This window comes from Rhincodon typus, chromosome 21 (genome assembly GCF_021869965.1).
Source record: "Rhincodon typus isolate 14 chromosome 21, sRhiTyp1.1, whole genome shotgun sequence".
In the NCBI taxonomy this organism is placed as follows: Eukaryota; Metazoa; Chordata; class Chondrichthyes; order Orectolobiformes; family Rhincodontidae; genus Rhincodon; species Rhincodon typus.
In genome coordinates this window covers 13,193,832-13,209,037 of record NC_063352.1, presented here as the reverse complement: position 1 = coordinate 13,209,037, position 15,206 = coordinate 13,193,832, and the positions used below count along the sequence as shown (strand labels likewise).

The window sequence follows — 15,206 nt, the reverse complement described above, 5'->3', positions numbered from 1 at the left end:
GTCCAGGTGACATATCTGATTCATACTCTAGTTGATAGGACTTACCCATAAAAACGAAAAACTTGCCGGCTTTCAGAAAACACCTGCCTGCTCTTCTGTTGTCAGTCCTTCATTACATTGTTCATCACCCATGATGTATGTATGCAGTCTTATTGACAATCTTTGAAGTAACTCTCACCCACTATAAATATTTTTACTTTAATACATTCATCGATGCCGCATAGCGCAGGTACTTTAGCTTCGCCCATACCAGCTACATTTCTCTGCAGAACCACTTCAAAGAGTTCAGCAAGTGTTTGGAGAACTCAGATTTCCCTGGTTCCATACTATAGACTCCAGACTACGTTTCAGAGATAGTAGGAACTGCAGATGCTGGAGAATCTGAGATAACAAGTTGTAGAGCTGGATGAACACAGCAGGCCAAGCAGTATCAGAGGAGCAGGAAAGTTGATGTTTCGGGCCTTTCTGAAGCAGCGCCTAGGCCCAAAATGTCAGCCTTCCTGCTCCTCTGATGCTGCTTGGCCTGCTGTGTTCATCCAGCTCTACACCTTGTTATCTCAGACTATGTTTCAAACAGGGTTTTATACTTGCATGCTGACAGTGACTACACTTGGCAAGACATGCAGCAGCCAATTTGTGCACGGTATATTCCTATAAACAGCAAATGGGATAATGTCATGTTAATCTGCTTTTGTGATGTTGATTGAGGGATAAACATTGGTTAGGACACCAAGGACAAATCCCCTGCATTTATGTGAAAAAAATGCAATGGGACCTTCACATCCAGGAGAGGCCTTGGTTTAGTAAAGCATCTGAAAGACAGTGCTTTGAAAACGCACAGCACTCCCTCAGTTCAAGCTCTGGAGAGAATCTGCAAGCTTCTGACAAAACACTGTTACCAACTAAACCACAGCTGACAAATCTCAAGGACAAACAAAACAAAAGACTAATATGCTGCACATCAGCAAAAAGAATCTAGCATTCATTCCAGGTTCAGTATGCACAACATCCAGAATCAAAATTCACTACACGACAGATGACCAGCACCATCCCACTCTTGCTATGGCACACAATGTTAGTACAGAATAGTCAACTCCAAGAGTAACCACAAAACCAGAAGATGTGCAACTTCACCTTAAATCACTGGAGAATTTCAAGAACCACCTTCATTCTTGTCAGCACTCAGATAACTGAATGGTTATTTTGCCTTTTGTTTTGGAATGTTTTATTTGCTCAACTTTAACCCACAACTACCCACCCACATCATTCATTTCCTTTAGCCAAGTGATACCAAGTATGAATCTTTTCAACAGAACATTCAATTAACAAAAGGCGTACTACTGTGAAATTTTCATGGAATAGAAAGCTAGGGTTTAACCCAACAAAATTCTTCTTGCTCTGGTTGACAACTGACTGTCAATTAAAGATTGCTGTCACATACTCTCTATTTAAATTTACACTTCAATGACAATTCAAGTAGGACAAGTTTGAATACTAACTGAAGAAACCAGCCTACATTCAACAAGGAGAACATGACTTATTGGTAGAAATCATGAACCAGAAAGTTACTTTAGGCTACAGATTCACATCACCCAATTGTACCTACTTGTGGAAGAGGAATCAGAAATTACTGCTGCCTTGTTCAATACTTGTAGGTAGTATTAAAAGGAGCATACAATCATGAAAAAAAGGGAAGAGGAAAAGAGGAGATGGTGAAAAGCACAAAAGCTGCATTAAAAATTACTGGGTGACAGATCATACAAATTAAGCCACAGCTTCAGATCAACTCTATCCTCCTCCAGGCCATCTGGTTGAGCTATAATTTCTGCTGCATGTAATTAAACACAACATTCAAGTAATTATCAAGGGATACAATTTAATGGAGGTCAGATGACAAACTATTGTATTACATTTGACATTTGAAATGATTTTTGAATTGATATTCTTTTTACTTGGTAAAATAACTGCTTGGTCAGGTCTCAGATGTACAAGTTGGAGTGGTAACTACAAAGTCACCATTCAAGAACAAATGCCCATCTCAAATGGTCCCAAATGGCAGTCAAGAGTCAACCACATTTAGGGTCCAGAGTCACATGTAGACCAGGCCACTTAAGGACAGCAGTTTCCTTCCTTAAAAGGACATTAGTGAACCAGTTCCAACAAACTGACAAATGAATTCACTAAAAATCTGACGACCAAATTCCAGCATCTGCTACGAAGGGATTCAAACCTGGGTCCCCGGAACTTCACCTGGATTAATAGTCCAGCCATAATACCACTAGGCCATTACTTCCCTGAATATTAAATGAACGGTAGAACGGAATAGATCCAGACATCATGGACAATTTGTGCTGCAAACTTAAAAATAGAAGATTTGCAGTTATGTAGTGCATTACATGACCACAGGGTTCAAAGCACTTTTCATTCAGTATTGCAATGCAGGAAAGATGTAGGCAGCTAGCTTGAAGACAGCAAAATTTCCAAGAACAGCAATGTGATAAATGACCAATTAATCGTTTACAGAGACACTGATGGTGTTAAGACTCTAGCTGATGTTGATGCTTGACAAGTCAGGTCCAAGAGTTAAACTGATTGAAAAGAAATGAAGTCGCATTTTAACAAACTATGGGAGGTCAGAACAAATTAACAGTGTACTAATATACTCTTATTTAAAACAAAATAATAAAACAATTCTTGAACAAGAGAAATGAATTGTATTAAACAAGATAAAAAAGCTTGCAAGTTATTATATATATCTGAATGGAATTCAAACTATTTCTTTTACCCCAGCAATATCCATACAAACTACCAAACAGAAGCAAAGACCACCATCTCCACACCAAGACTTCTTACTCAATCTGACAGAGCTGCAACTGGTTTCCTTCAGGGAATTCCTGCACATTCACTGGATGCTTTTGCTTCAGCTGATACTCTTACTGAGACATCTAAAACAAACCATCAACTAAACTCAAAAAAACTTCATAGCGAATACATGAAATTAAACAACGAACTGCGGATGCTGGAGATCTGAAACAAAAACAGAAATTGCTGATGAAACTCAGTAGGACTGGCAGCTTCTGTGGGGAGAAAGCAGAGTTAATGTTAAGTCCAATGACGTTTCATCAGAAATGGAATCCCCTGAACTCAGTTTCTAGCAGCCTTGTAAGATTCTTGGTAAAGAGCATTTCTGCATCCACTATGGCACTGATATTCACCCAAGTGACTAACTCTCTTCCGGATTTCTTTGGCTCAGTGGGTCCTTGGGGTCGTGTCACGTCACAACAGCAGAATAATTCTGGTCTTCTCCAAAGTGCTATTGTTTGATCGCTCATATCTATCTGAGATGGAAAACGGGACCCAAATTTCTATTGCTTTCAAAAACAAACGGCACCAGGCAGTGCAACATGTTCTGTATATGCAGGAGAGTCAGCCCACAATTTTTGCCATCAAGTCCTAGATTGGGACTTTCACACAATCTTCTGATTCCAAGGCTAGAAAGCTGTACTATACCTGCATACACTGCCATAACCCCCAAGGGTTAAATCCAGAAAGCCGGTGTTTGGCTTCAAAACAGTAGAATTCACCTTTGCTGTTTTCCTCCACTAACAGACCATTAACACCCAAGCAAGACAAAAAAATTCAGCAAAACTGCAGTATGGTCATTTCGCACGCCTGCTCCTTAGCACAATCTGATTTGACTTCCAATACAGAACAATTGCCTCACATGTCCCAACAATGCATTTGCAGCAGTTCCATTCCATGCATCTCCAAAGTAAGCCCCCTGCTATTGCCCAGCAGCATTGAGTACTTACTACCACCTATTCCCACCATTGTTCCAACCCTGCAGGCACCACACAATAAGTAGCCTGAAAAAAAAATAGCAATTATGTTGCATTACAATCCTCGAGAAATTGCTGTTTTGGCCACAGCTGCCACTGGTAAAACAAAAATGTAGAAACAAGCAAAGTGATAATAAGAATACTTACTTGTTAATAAAAGGTTCAACCAGTTTAGATTTGGCAGGAACAAAAACTTCTGGAGGGCTAAGGAATGAACCTAATTTAAAAAAAAAAGGAAAAAGAAAATCTCCTTTAAAACACAACCACTAAAATTGTAATTATATTATTCCACTTTAAAACATCTTAGAAGTACAGTTACCAGGACCAGAACTGCCAAAGAAAATAAATGGGCTGCATTGACTCAGAGGTAGTTTTCATGACTAATAAACATTCATTTCCTCCATGTAACAACTGTTCCAGTGAAAGCATTCAAAATAAAAACGGACAATAACAAACCCCTGTAATGAGTCAAGACCTGTAAAATTGAACATCTCTTTCTTAAGTTTGCTGAGGTAGAAAATCAACAATTATCAATTTTAAAGTATTATAATACTCTCCTGCATTTAAATCCTTGGGCCTAGGTTATGGATATCCTTCCTGCCTCTCACCACAACCTCTCTTCCACACAGCACTAAGTGTGCTATATCAAAGCTTTACATGACTTCAGAACCACATCATTAAAAAAGATAATATAAATGCATTTTGAAAAGAACTAAACCACACAACAGTATTTCAAAAGGGAATGTATTATAATTATTAGTCAAACAGCTTTGTTACTGCACTGTGTAAAACTATTTTAGATTATTCAAATTGGTCAATAGCCGGATCATCCAGATTGCAGGCAAAAGGAATCATCTAAATTTTAACACTTAAACAAGCAGACTTCACACCATGATCTGTAAGTGGAGAACTTTCCACATCTAATCAATGTGAGACATTTCAATTAAATACTTCACTGAGCAGTTCAAAACATGACTGCATATACATAATTACACATGATGGCATATCATAGTAGCCAACCTCCTTGATTGAATTGCAAATCAGCTATTCCTTACAAACATTAGCAAGTCACAGGACAAAATCTAGGAAACTATCTGCCACATAGCCTAGATTTACATAATTAAAAGTGCAATTTCTTTCTGTTCTTTCCCTTCCCCTTGAACTGTAGGAGCAATTTTACATTTCTTTTAAATTTCCTCACCCAACTAGGTATCACACTCGACAAATTCTAGGATCCAGATTTCAGCAATTTTGGATCTCAAACCTGTAAATCATTCTGATGTTCAATAACCAGTTTTAATTTGTCCAAAACACAATCTCTTCCAACATCCGTACCTAGATGATTTGCCATTGAGATGAAACACAAGCCGGTTATATATGCATCGTAACCTGCTTCATGTAATTGTTCTGAGGCAGTGTTATAGCTCGGAAAACCCTCCGCACTTTCTGCAAAAGATAAGTAAAACTTCAGATCCCAATGTGTCTTTTTTTAAAAAGCAGTTATGAAACAAAACATTCTTAAAACAAAAATTCTGTAAATGAAATGTTAACTTTTCTCATCTTCCATGGAGAGTGACGAATATTCATTTCTAGCAGTTTTCTAAATTGTGCACTGACAAAAATCAACTAAATAAACTCATTTGGACATGGGCAGTTTCGTAACAAAATTTAAGGCAAACATCAAAAATCTGTTCAATTTTCAAGACAAACTGCACTTCATATTATGATACTGAAAGTTGATAAACCTAACATATACTGTTCTGATGTTAAACATTAACAGCTTGGGCAAGCCAATGTTTGAACACTGAAGATAAACATTTATAATAGATCATGACCACACTGCAAGTCAGTATAGGTTAGGATGTGGAAACTGTTAATGATGAAATTCTCAATTACAACAGAAAAAAAGAAGACCCACAGCAATCAAAGAGAGACCTCATACACCTGGTATGCTGAAAAAGATTTGAACTTCATCATACACAGGAACAGAAACAGAAGTTGCTGGAAAAGCTCAGCAGGTCTGGTAGCATCAGAGAAGAGAGAAAAAAAAAATCAGAGTTAATGTTTCAGGTCTGGTGACCCTTAACTCCAATTTTTTCTTCACAGTTGCTGTCGGACCTGCTGAGCTTTTCCAGCAACTTCTGTTGCTGTAAATCAGGAACAGAATCACCAGTCCTTTCGGTTTTTATTTTGAACTTCGTCATACATGGCCAACATAACTATTCAATTGATATCTAAACAGCAACACAAACCAATGATGGTGGAACTTTTACCCGAGAAGGGAGCAAGACAACCCTAAATGATGTAAGCCAACATATAGTAAATGGGTCATAATGACTCATGACATCATCCTGCATTCAGTTCGTCCTCCAGTACTTGAGTCACAAACCTTAGTCCAAAAATAGATATTTGCATTTTATTTTATTTTGGTCCATGGAAGGATAATCTATTGTCCCATGTCAGTTAGTGGAATTTACAGGAAGTTGCTTTCACTTGTCTCCAAAACCTGTGCCCATTGTTTTGTCTTGTTGTCTGGGGTTGAAGTTAGACACAAGGCTACACAGCTTGAATTGCTATTCGATCGAGGAATTTGCAATTTCTTGAATTACAGGTTTAAAATTTTAGCTTAGAGGCTAATAACCCAAAATATTGTAACATTTCAAGTATGTTTTACAACTCATGTACCTGATGCACAAGTTACTTGAAACAAGGATGCAACAGATTTTTCTCAAACACTTCCCCTGTGCATATTTGTTAAATGAGCCACCTGTTCCACAAGAAGTACAAACCTGAAAATTTGTCTGTAAACTTAAGTAACTTAAATAACAAAGAAATGAATCAAAGGTTTGCACTTCCTACTAATTGGAGTTGAATATTTTGCTTCATGAAGTTTCAGATTTCAGTAAACAAGTTTCCTTTTTGAAGGCATAATGGAAGGGCCCTACCATTAATTTCTTTTTCAGACTCTACTCACAGGCAAGTTGATAATCCAAAACAAAAACAGAAAAGCTCAGTAGGTTTGGCAACATCTGTGGAGACAAAGGGTTAATGTTTTTGGTCCAGTGACCCTTCCTCAGAACTCCAAGTTGATACAAGCACGACAAGTTGCTCATCTTCCACTTGGGCAAAACAAAATGACAAATTTCAATCCATTAAGATTCAGTGTGCAAAAGTACACTGGTGGTGATTCATGAAGAAACAAGCAACTTTATGAAGATTACACACCAGGTATTCCCCTTACCAACTTTGGGAGCTCTGAAAGGTGCATCTTTTAATCGTTTTTCCAGCTCTGCAAGAGGGGTGTTCATTATCAGTTCCTATAAGAAAAACAGGAATCTCAAAATTTGAGAGAGACAACCACATGCTTTCACCCTCAACAATTAGAACTAGTGCTTCAGTATTATGAATCTCTTTGCTCCTATTGTATATTTCATAACACTGTTAATTCCCAAGTTCCAGGAGGAACTTCCCTACAAGGAAGGGGAAGATGGGGAATTTGTAAGACTTGGAGCAGCCCACACTGTTTACATACCACTTTGTGGTCAACTCTATCAAGAATAAAATCGGACTAAAAGAAGCAAAAATCCTCAGTGCCGATCTTATCAGGGAGAGATGCTGAGAACCCTAAAATGCGGGGTGCAGATGATTTCCCATGAAGAAAACTGGGAGCAATGCATTTATTGAAATAGGGCTGGGTGAGTCTAGTTAGGAGAATAAATCTAAATTGAGTAAAGACTGATCTCCTTCATCAAATGGCTGTTCTAAGTTAACACCCACCTCTTAAAACTGTGTGGAAATGACATTCCAAAGTAACCACAAGTCTAATCACATACTGCTGGACTTCAAAGTTTTTGACAAATGTTTGACGCAAAAATGTCGCTATTTACAACAACATTTTTAAAAAAATGTGAAAGCTGATAATGGCATATCCTTTAATCAACATTCTACAGGTAGAATGATCTGTGGATCAGTATTGAAACCTCAATCTTCCTATTCGCATCAACAAAATTGTACTCAAAATGCCATATGTTGCCACTGGCGCTGTCATTAAAGATGGTGGCACACTTGAAGAGCCTCAACTTAGGTTATCCTTCTGATGCACCAGTATCAAAGACCTGCTGGTATCAGTGGACACATGCACAGGGGATATTATTACATGAATACATTCAAAAGTTCAATGAGATCTGATGAGTTCTCTAATTATTCCAAACTGACCCTCCACCAGATGTATAGTTAGCTAATTTCAGTCCACCTCCTGCACCAAACCTCTGCAGAAACACATTCATCACCCAACAAGATGAGAAGAAATCAGAGATATGGTCATTTTCCCTGATGACAATGCTCCACCTAGTGACTAAACTGAGAAACCAAGTAAAAAGAATGTTTACTGTAAGTACTCAGAACATCATGTGAGCATTAAGTATCACTATTTTCAGAAAGAAATTCTCCTAGTAAAAATTGTGCAATGTTCAACATAACGCAATTGTTTTTAATCTAAAATTGTTGGCAACGAAGGAAACAATCCATACAACTTCATTTGATTTCATAAACTAGTCTCATTTCAAAAGATCAAAATAAGATTTTTCTTGAATCAATACATAGCTGCTTTTATTCTTTGATATATTCTTTATTGTTGTTTTACTATCCAGTACAATTTATCTAAATTGAATTATTCAGAAAATCTCTGCTGACGCAGTCACAACTAGAGAAATCAGTTGAGCAAAGTGTGGTGATGGGTTTTGAGGCATTGACACTCTGGTCTAAAATTTTCTTTTACATTATCCTGGAAATGTGGTCTAACAGCATGTCTGAGTTGGCAAATTTCCAAGCTGGTACAGGCGCAAGAGTAATGTAATCACAAACCACGTGGATTTACGTTAGTTCTAGGATGACTAATGCCAGCAAATATGGTCTCAGCAGGATAGTACCTTCACAGTTTAAAGAATGGGAACTATGTTCAATAAAACACAACCAACCAGTTTACCTTAAAAGGATGCGTGCTTGCCATGAGTTTTGTGTCTAGAAGCCTTAACACAAAAAGAAAAGGCATATAATTACATCATAATGCGAGGAATCAAAGGTAGGAATCTCCATACACAGTTTGAGATTATTTTATTCTCTGAACTACCAATTAATCAATTTTCCAAATTTGGTCATTCCCTCTCTTCCCTATGCATTACCTATAACATTTGAGTTTGGAGACAACACAAGCACCAAATTAAACTTACCTAGTAAAAACACTTGTTGTAACTTCTTTAAATTCATTTAACTCCTATTTTGAAAAGAAGAAACAGTTGAACATATAATTCAAGGAAGTAAAACAAAATGCAGACCATGCAGTCCCTTAAGTTTTATTCAGACCAGGCTACCAGAAGATTTTAAGCTATTTTAAAATTTTGTAATCACACCTGATAAGCTAAGACACATCTGTCCATACTGCTGAGCTTTTTCTGTTTGCTCCTTTGCCATGAATAGGTGCTACAATCCAGAAGGCACTGGAGCAAAAGGATTGAGAAATTGGGACAAGAGTTCACTACCACTAAACTCTCAGGTGACACTCAGCTTCCAGCTTCCACCTCCCCGCCCCCCCGACCACTAGCAAGCTCAAGGGACATTGATGACCATCCTGGAAGTACCAGCTGCCTGTTCCCTGACACCCAAAGAAAATAGATTAATGAACACAGGAAATAAGTACAGGAGGAGGCCATTATTTATCTTTACTAAGTAGAAATTTATTGATTTGTCTTAAATATACACTATGCCTGAGGTTCCATAGTTCTCTGGAGACCAGAATTCCAAAGGCTCATCATCCTGTGGATGAACAGATTCCTCCTAATGAAGGAAGGGCAAACCTCTTATTCGTAGGCTCTGTCCCATAGTTCTAGACCCAATTAGCCAAAGGATCACATCCTACCTACAGTTATAGTAGAAACTGCAGATGCTGGAGAATCTGAGGTTAAAAAGGTGTAGAGCTGGATAAACACAGCAGGTCAAGCAGCATCAGAGGAGCAGAAGAAGGGTCTAAACCCAAAACGTCAGCCTTCCTGCTCCTCTGATGCTGCTTGGCCTGCTGTGTTCATCCAGCTCTACACCTGGGTTATCTCTACCTACAGTTATCCTGTTCAGCCCCAGAAGAATTTTGCATGCTGCAAATAAAATCATCTTTCATTCTCCTAAACTCCGAGAATACAGGCCTTGTCTCCTCAATCTCTCCTTATTGCCACCATTCCAGGGATCAATCTAGGCGTTTGTTGTACTCTTCATTGGCAAGGTCTCTGGAGGCAAGACTGAACTGCACACAAAAATCCAGATGCAGTCTCACCTAAGCTCTATACAACTGTAGCAAATCTTCATTACTCCTGGACACAAATATACCAAATATCATACCATTTGCTCCTTGAATTTATGATTTATTATTTCTTTCTCTGTTCTCTATTTTCCACAAAATAATTCTTAGCAATACATGTCATAGAACTCTTCTTACAGAGATCACCCGCCAAGAATAGTATTCAAGGTTTGCATGCTCTCATAACCAAGCTCTAACATGAACCATAATAAAACCAAGCACAATTTAAGATGATAAATACTTGCATTGGGTAATGGACAGAAAAACTGATGAATTGTATGCATGACATCAAGTAGCATGTTATGTCCAACAACCAGTTTACCCTAGAAGAAAAAAAAAGTTACTCCTTTCAGAAAAGGACAAGTTATGACCTGCATTATACATAAAATTACATTATTCACAATAATAGTCCATTCAATAAATCACTTCTCTTCCAGGATTCCCCATAGAGTGTCAAGATTCGTCTGGAGGTGAAGTAAACTGTACTTTTTGACTTTTCTAAAGATCATGTTACCATGTAGTTTAAAAAGTGCAGCTTAGGCAAAATGCACTTAAAATTGCTTTGCACTGAACACCTCATGCCTCAACATTTGCCACACTCAAATTTTGATACCAATGCAAAGTATAAACTGACTGAACACATCTCTTGCCAATGTTCTGCAATAAGTGAGCTTCTCAAACATTAAGTGTTGTGTTAATTCTGTAAAATGAATAAATGTAACAGTTCATTGGGTTAGGGAAAAATCCTATAAACAGAACTAAGCAGAATATTTGTTGAATAACTGAACAATTATCAAAAGATTTCCACTAGTATAAATACCCAATAATTGATCGTGAAGTCAGGCTTTTCAAAGCTGAAATCTGAGGATTTTTTTTTTTTTAAAAACCACATTCTTCCACCCTTGCTAGAGATTATGTCCTGTGCTGGAGTATACTGGTTACATTCTGATACTTCATCTATCCTTTGAATGAGATTTATTAGGGAGTGTAGGCAGAATTTCACTGGCTGGGCCAGCATTTATTGCCCATTGCTAAATGCCAGGGAGAATGGTGATAGCGAGAAGTCTTTTTGGCCTGTTGCAGTCCGTGGGGTTTAGGGACACCCATAATGCTGTTAGGAAGGAAATTTGACTCGAGGTATTGGGGGGGGGGGGGGGAAATCAGAAATTAGGTTCAATGAATAAGGTAAAGAACCCTGATGTGAAAGAAGGTTTGGGGGAAGGACCGTGGCAGGTGAAGTGAAAACAGGTCAACAGTTTTTAAACAAATCTGATTATGGTTTGTGCACAAACCACAGGATCCATTCAGTAATATTAGAGATTAACTATAACTTAAAGACAAAATTACATTTCAGAGAGACATAGATAGAAATATATGTTGTGCAACAGCTGGCAGCTTAAAAATCCCATCCACACACAACTATTATTGTGGACCATCTCACTGTCAGCAGTTGGCCAGGATTTGAGATGAGGCCACAGATGCTAAACCAAGTCCATTTCCGTAACACAGCTAATTTCAGTCCACCTCCTGCACCAAACCTCTGCAGAAACACAACATGTGCTTTGAGTCAGAAACATGGTCTCTGTGGTAGCTCCTAACACAAGCTCAGATTTTCTAATTGAACACAAATCTGTATATCTCATAAGACTCTTGGCCTCAACAGTTCATGTGCCACCTTAACAATTAGGTAGTGGAGGTAAAATCTTGATATGCAACCTCGCCTTTTTCTTATACCACTGAAACTATAAAAAAGACATGGATTTGCATGCTGCATTTCTTCCAGAGGGCTTTGTATTTAAAACAAGGGTGCTGCTTTACTATTTATTTGTTCCATAAAAGTCGACGGTTAAACTATGCTTCCAACTTGGCAGGAAATGCTGCAATGCCATATACATGCATACACTTTAAACAAACTCTCAAATGCCAACAATCCTACAATATTTTCCATTTGCTGTATCACTACCAACTTTATGAATACTCAGGTATCTCAGTTTATTTGAAATGTGTACATAGTAGACCTTTCTTTATTGATTTTTCACAAAACTGAAATATATTTCTATGGTGCACCGGAATGAAAAGCCAAGACTTTATATGGGGGAAAAAAACACTCAAAATACTCGGGTACTGCTCACTGGATAACACACAGGACTTGGGAAGGTCAAACTTTTCACTTTTAGAGGGAGGGAAGATGAGAATGACAATGGCTATAGGGGCACTTGCCCTCAGGACAGTAAATCATGAAAAAATTGCAAAATATCAAAAAAATTTGTGGTATTAATCTTTAAAAGTGAACTATATATGGGTAAGGTTTCAAGTGGGATTATGAAAATATCCTGGAAGTCAACTTCAATTTACAGTCAGCAAGGAGGACTCACCGATTTTGAAATGGCGTATATTACTTTGGAAAACCCCACAGCATCATTCATTTCTTCCTGCAAATATAACAGTTTAGCAGTAAAGCCAGTGTCTTGTTTTAAAGATGTCCACCTCATTATAATATGGGTATCCATATAGAACAATTAACAAAAATTTAAGGTTGAAACTTCTGAATTGCCCTCTCCCAGTTAGGTGAGATATTACTGAGCTTTTCATTTTAAAAAAAAAAAGACTGCAAACCAGACATGAAGTTAGACCGAGAATGACTGAAATACCAAGATACAAAGATTTCAAGACTCTAATTACCTCCTTTAAAATTTAATGCTCACTAAATGCTTCAATAACCAAGATAGATGGTCAATATAAGAACAGAATCATATGCAATAAAATCAGATGTTGATTCTCTATTTTTCCATGCTTTAACTTCGTTAGGATTGGCTCAAGTGGCACTGATTACTTGGAGCACAGTACTATCACGCACTCATCAACTCCGCAAGTCTAGAACAGTGAGTTATGGAAGACTACTTGGGGAGTCATCCTAGCTGAGCCAAATTTCATGCATTTCAGTCAATGATGGCAACTGGTGCTCTTGTAGTGCTTAGTAATGCCCCTACCTTTGAGGCAGGAGGCCTGGGATCAAGTCCCACCTGCTCCAGAGGTGAGGGATAACATCTCTCAACAGAGTGATTAGGAAATATCAAAGTTGGCTACTGCCAATCAAGAATACAAAATTGGGGCCATTTTCTCCCCCTATCCTAGCATTAGAGATACCAATTGCAGAATCCATTTAGTCATCGTATTAGTAATTTGCTGACTCAGTACAGACCAGTGAAGAATAGAAGGGAAAAGAAAGAATGCAAGTGATCCTGATACATTTACATGCAGACAGAATGGTAATGTCCTGACAGGAACATTGTAGTAATAGGTCATTAAACGCCCTGAGCCAGTTGTTTATAGTTGCTAATTTGTACCTTCAACTTAAATTTTCCCTTTTTGCTCCAGTTCCTTGATATCCTCACAGTCAAGGAAAGACTAAAAATTGAGAAAATTTAAGATTTCAACTGAGTGAGCATCCACAGCCTTTTTGAGAATTTTAGATTTCCACTGCCAATCTCATGAGAAAAAGCAATCTCCTCATCTGCCTTCTGATCCGATCACATTTTAGTACCCAATCCATATCTTGAGAAAGGATTTTCCCTACTTCCTTCAATGGTTTACTGTGCCAAACAAAAACTGAGGATCCTCAACATATTTGCCCTCCGAAGAAAAAACACGCAAGGACAAGCTTCAATTTTAGCCATCTTTCATATTAACAACCTACTTAAGTTCTGTTAAATTGAGGGCTTTCACAGTGTGCACTTCTTGGCAAATGAAAATGGAAATTGTGCAACTCCAGAAGTTTCATTGATAGCCACTCTTTGGAATCACTAAGTAAATTAATAAGCAAAAGAGATATTAATGAGAAGAATTTAGCTTTACAAAAACAAATTATTCAATACCAGCTTATAGTTTCTACAACACTCACAATAACATTAAAACAATTGTGCATATAAATTTATTATTTATATAATTGTTCAATCAAATAAAGTGGTCCATATTAGCCAGTAGCTCCGAAAAGAAAAGGTCTGTTTGGAGCATCAGCCAAAACCACCTCTTTCAATGCCAGTTATCTTGCCTTTTTTTCCTGGGAGAAATGGCATTAAGAGTTTGACGTTTGCCACTAATTAAGAAACACACAGAATTTAAGCCAGTCAATCTAAAATTAGATAGTTCAAATACAATAGAAAATGTCAAAAATATTCAGCAACCTCTAAATGGTCTGTCTTTTTTTTTGGAGCACATGGATGTTTGTCTAAGTGCATGGCCCCTTTAAATTTTTCTCCCTAGCTATGCACCTGGTGGTTTAGAAGGGACAAGTTTGTACACAGGAACTTTGGGGTTGCTGTGTAGCTGCGCAACTCCAAGGGAACACTGCTGATGCGGTCAGGCAGCATGTGAGGATAGAAATAGTTATGGTTTCAGATATAGGACCTGTCGTCAGGTAAATCATGACTGCCTCTTCTTTCTCAACAAAGGGTGCCTGACTGCTCAGCATTTCGTATGGCTGTTTGATTTTCAAATTCTCTTGGGGAGGAGTGGGTACCACCGGCTGAATCAGCATTTATTACCCATCCCTAGTTCCCTTGAGAAAGTGGTGGTGAGCTGTCTTCTTGAACTGCTACAGTTCATATGTTGTGGGTAGACCTACAATGCCATTAGGAAGGGAATTCCAGGATTTCGACCTAGTGACACTAAAGGAAGGGTGATATATTTCCAAAGCAGGACAGCGAGTGGCTTGGAGGAGATCTTTGATAAAGTGTTGTGACCCTTTGATCATTTACTTATGTCTGTTCTGATACTACCTCTCTCACTAACACCTGAAGGAGCGAAGCTCCGAAAACTTGTGTTTTCAAATAAACCTGTTAGACTATAACCTGGTGTCGTGTGACTCCTTACTTGTGCCTTTCAGATGATGACCTGGCTTTGGAGAGTCAGGAGTAATTGTATTTATGGCTAGTTCAATTGAGTTTCTGATCATGGCAAACTACCACCACCACCACCGCCGCCAACTCCCCTTCCCCACCCCTGAATGTTCATATTGGGCT

General features: G+C 38.2%; 1 protein-coding gene across 1 annotated transcript in view; it reads right to left on the bottom strand.

Annotated features, from left to right (window-relative positions):
* parn (poly(A)-specific ribonuclease (deadenylation nuclease)) overlaps positions 1-15,206 on the bottom strand; it is a 114,939-nt gene that overhangs the window by 68,846 nt on the left and 30,887 nt on the right. Inside the window, exons 9-16 of the mRNA XM_048609685.1 lie at positions 12,561-12,617; positions 10,431-10,508; positions 9,068-9,111; positions 8,824-8,866; positions 7,081-7,156; positions 5,175-5,285; positions 3,987-4,056; positions 1,496-1,512 (exon numbers count right to left, since the gene is read on the bottom strand). Of these exons, the coding sequence (XP_048465642.1) occupies positions 1,496-1,512; positions 3,987-4,056; positions 5,175-5,285; positions 7,081-7,156; positions 8,824-8,866; positions 9,068-9,111; positions 10,431-10,508; positions 12,561-12,617 (496 nt within the window). The remainder of the gene's footprint in view (positions 1-1,495; positions 1,513-3,986; positions 4,057-5,174; positions 5,286-7,080; positions 7,157-8,823; positions 8,867-9,067; positions 9,112-10,430; positions 10,509-12,560; positions 12,618-15,206) is intronic.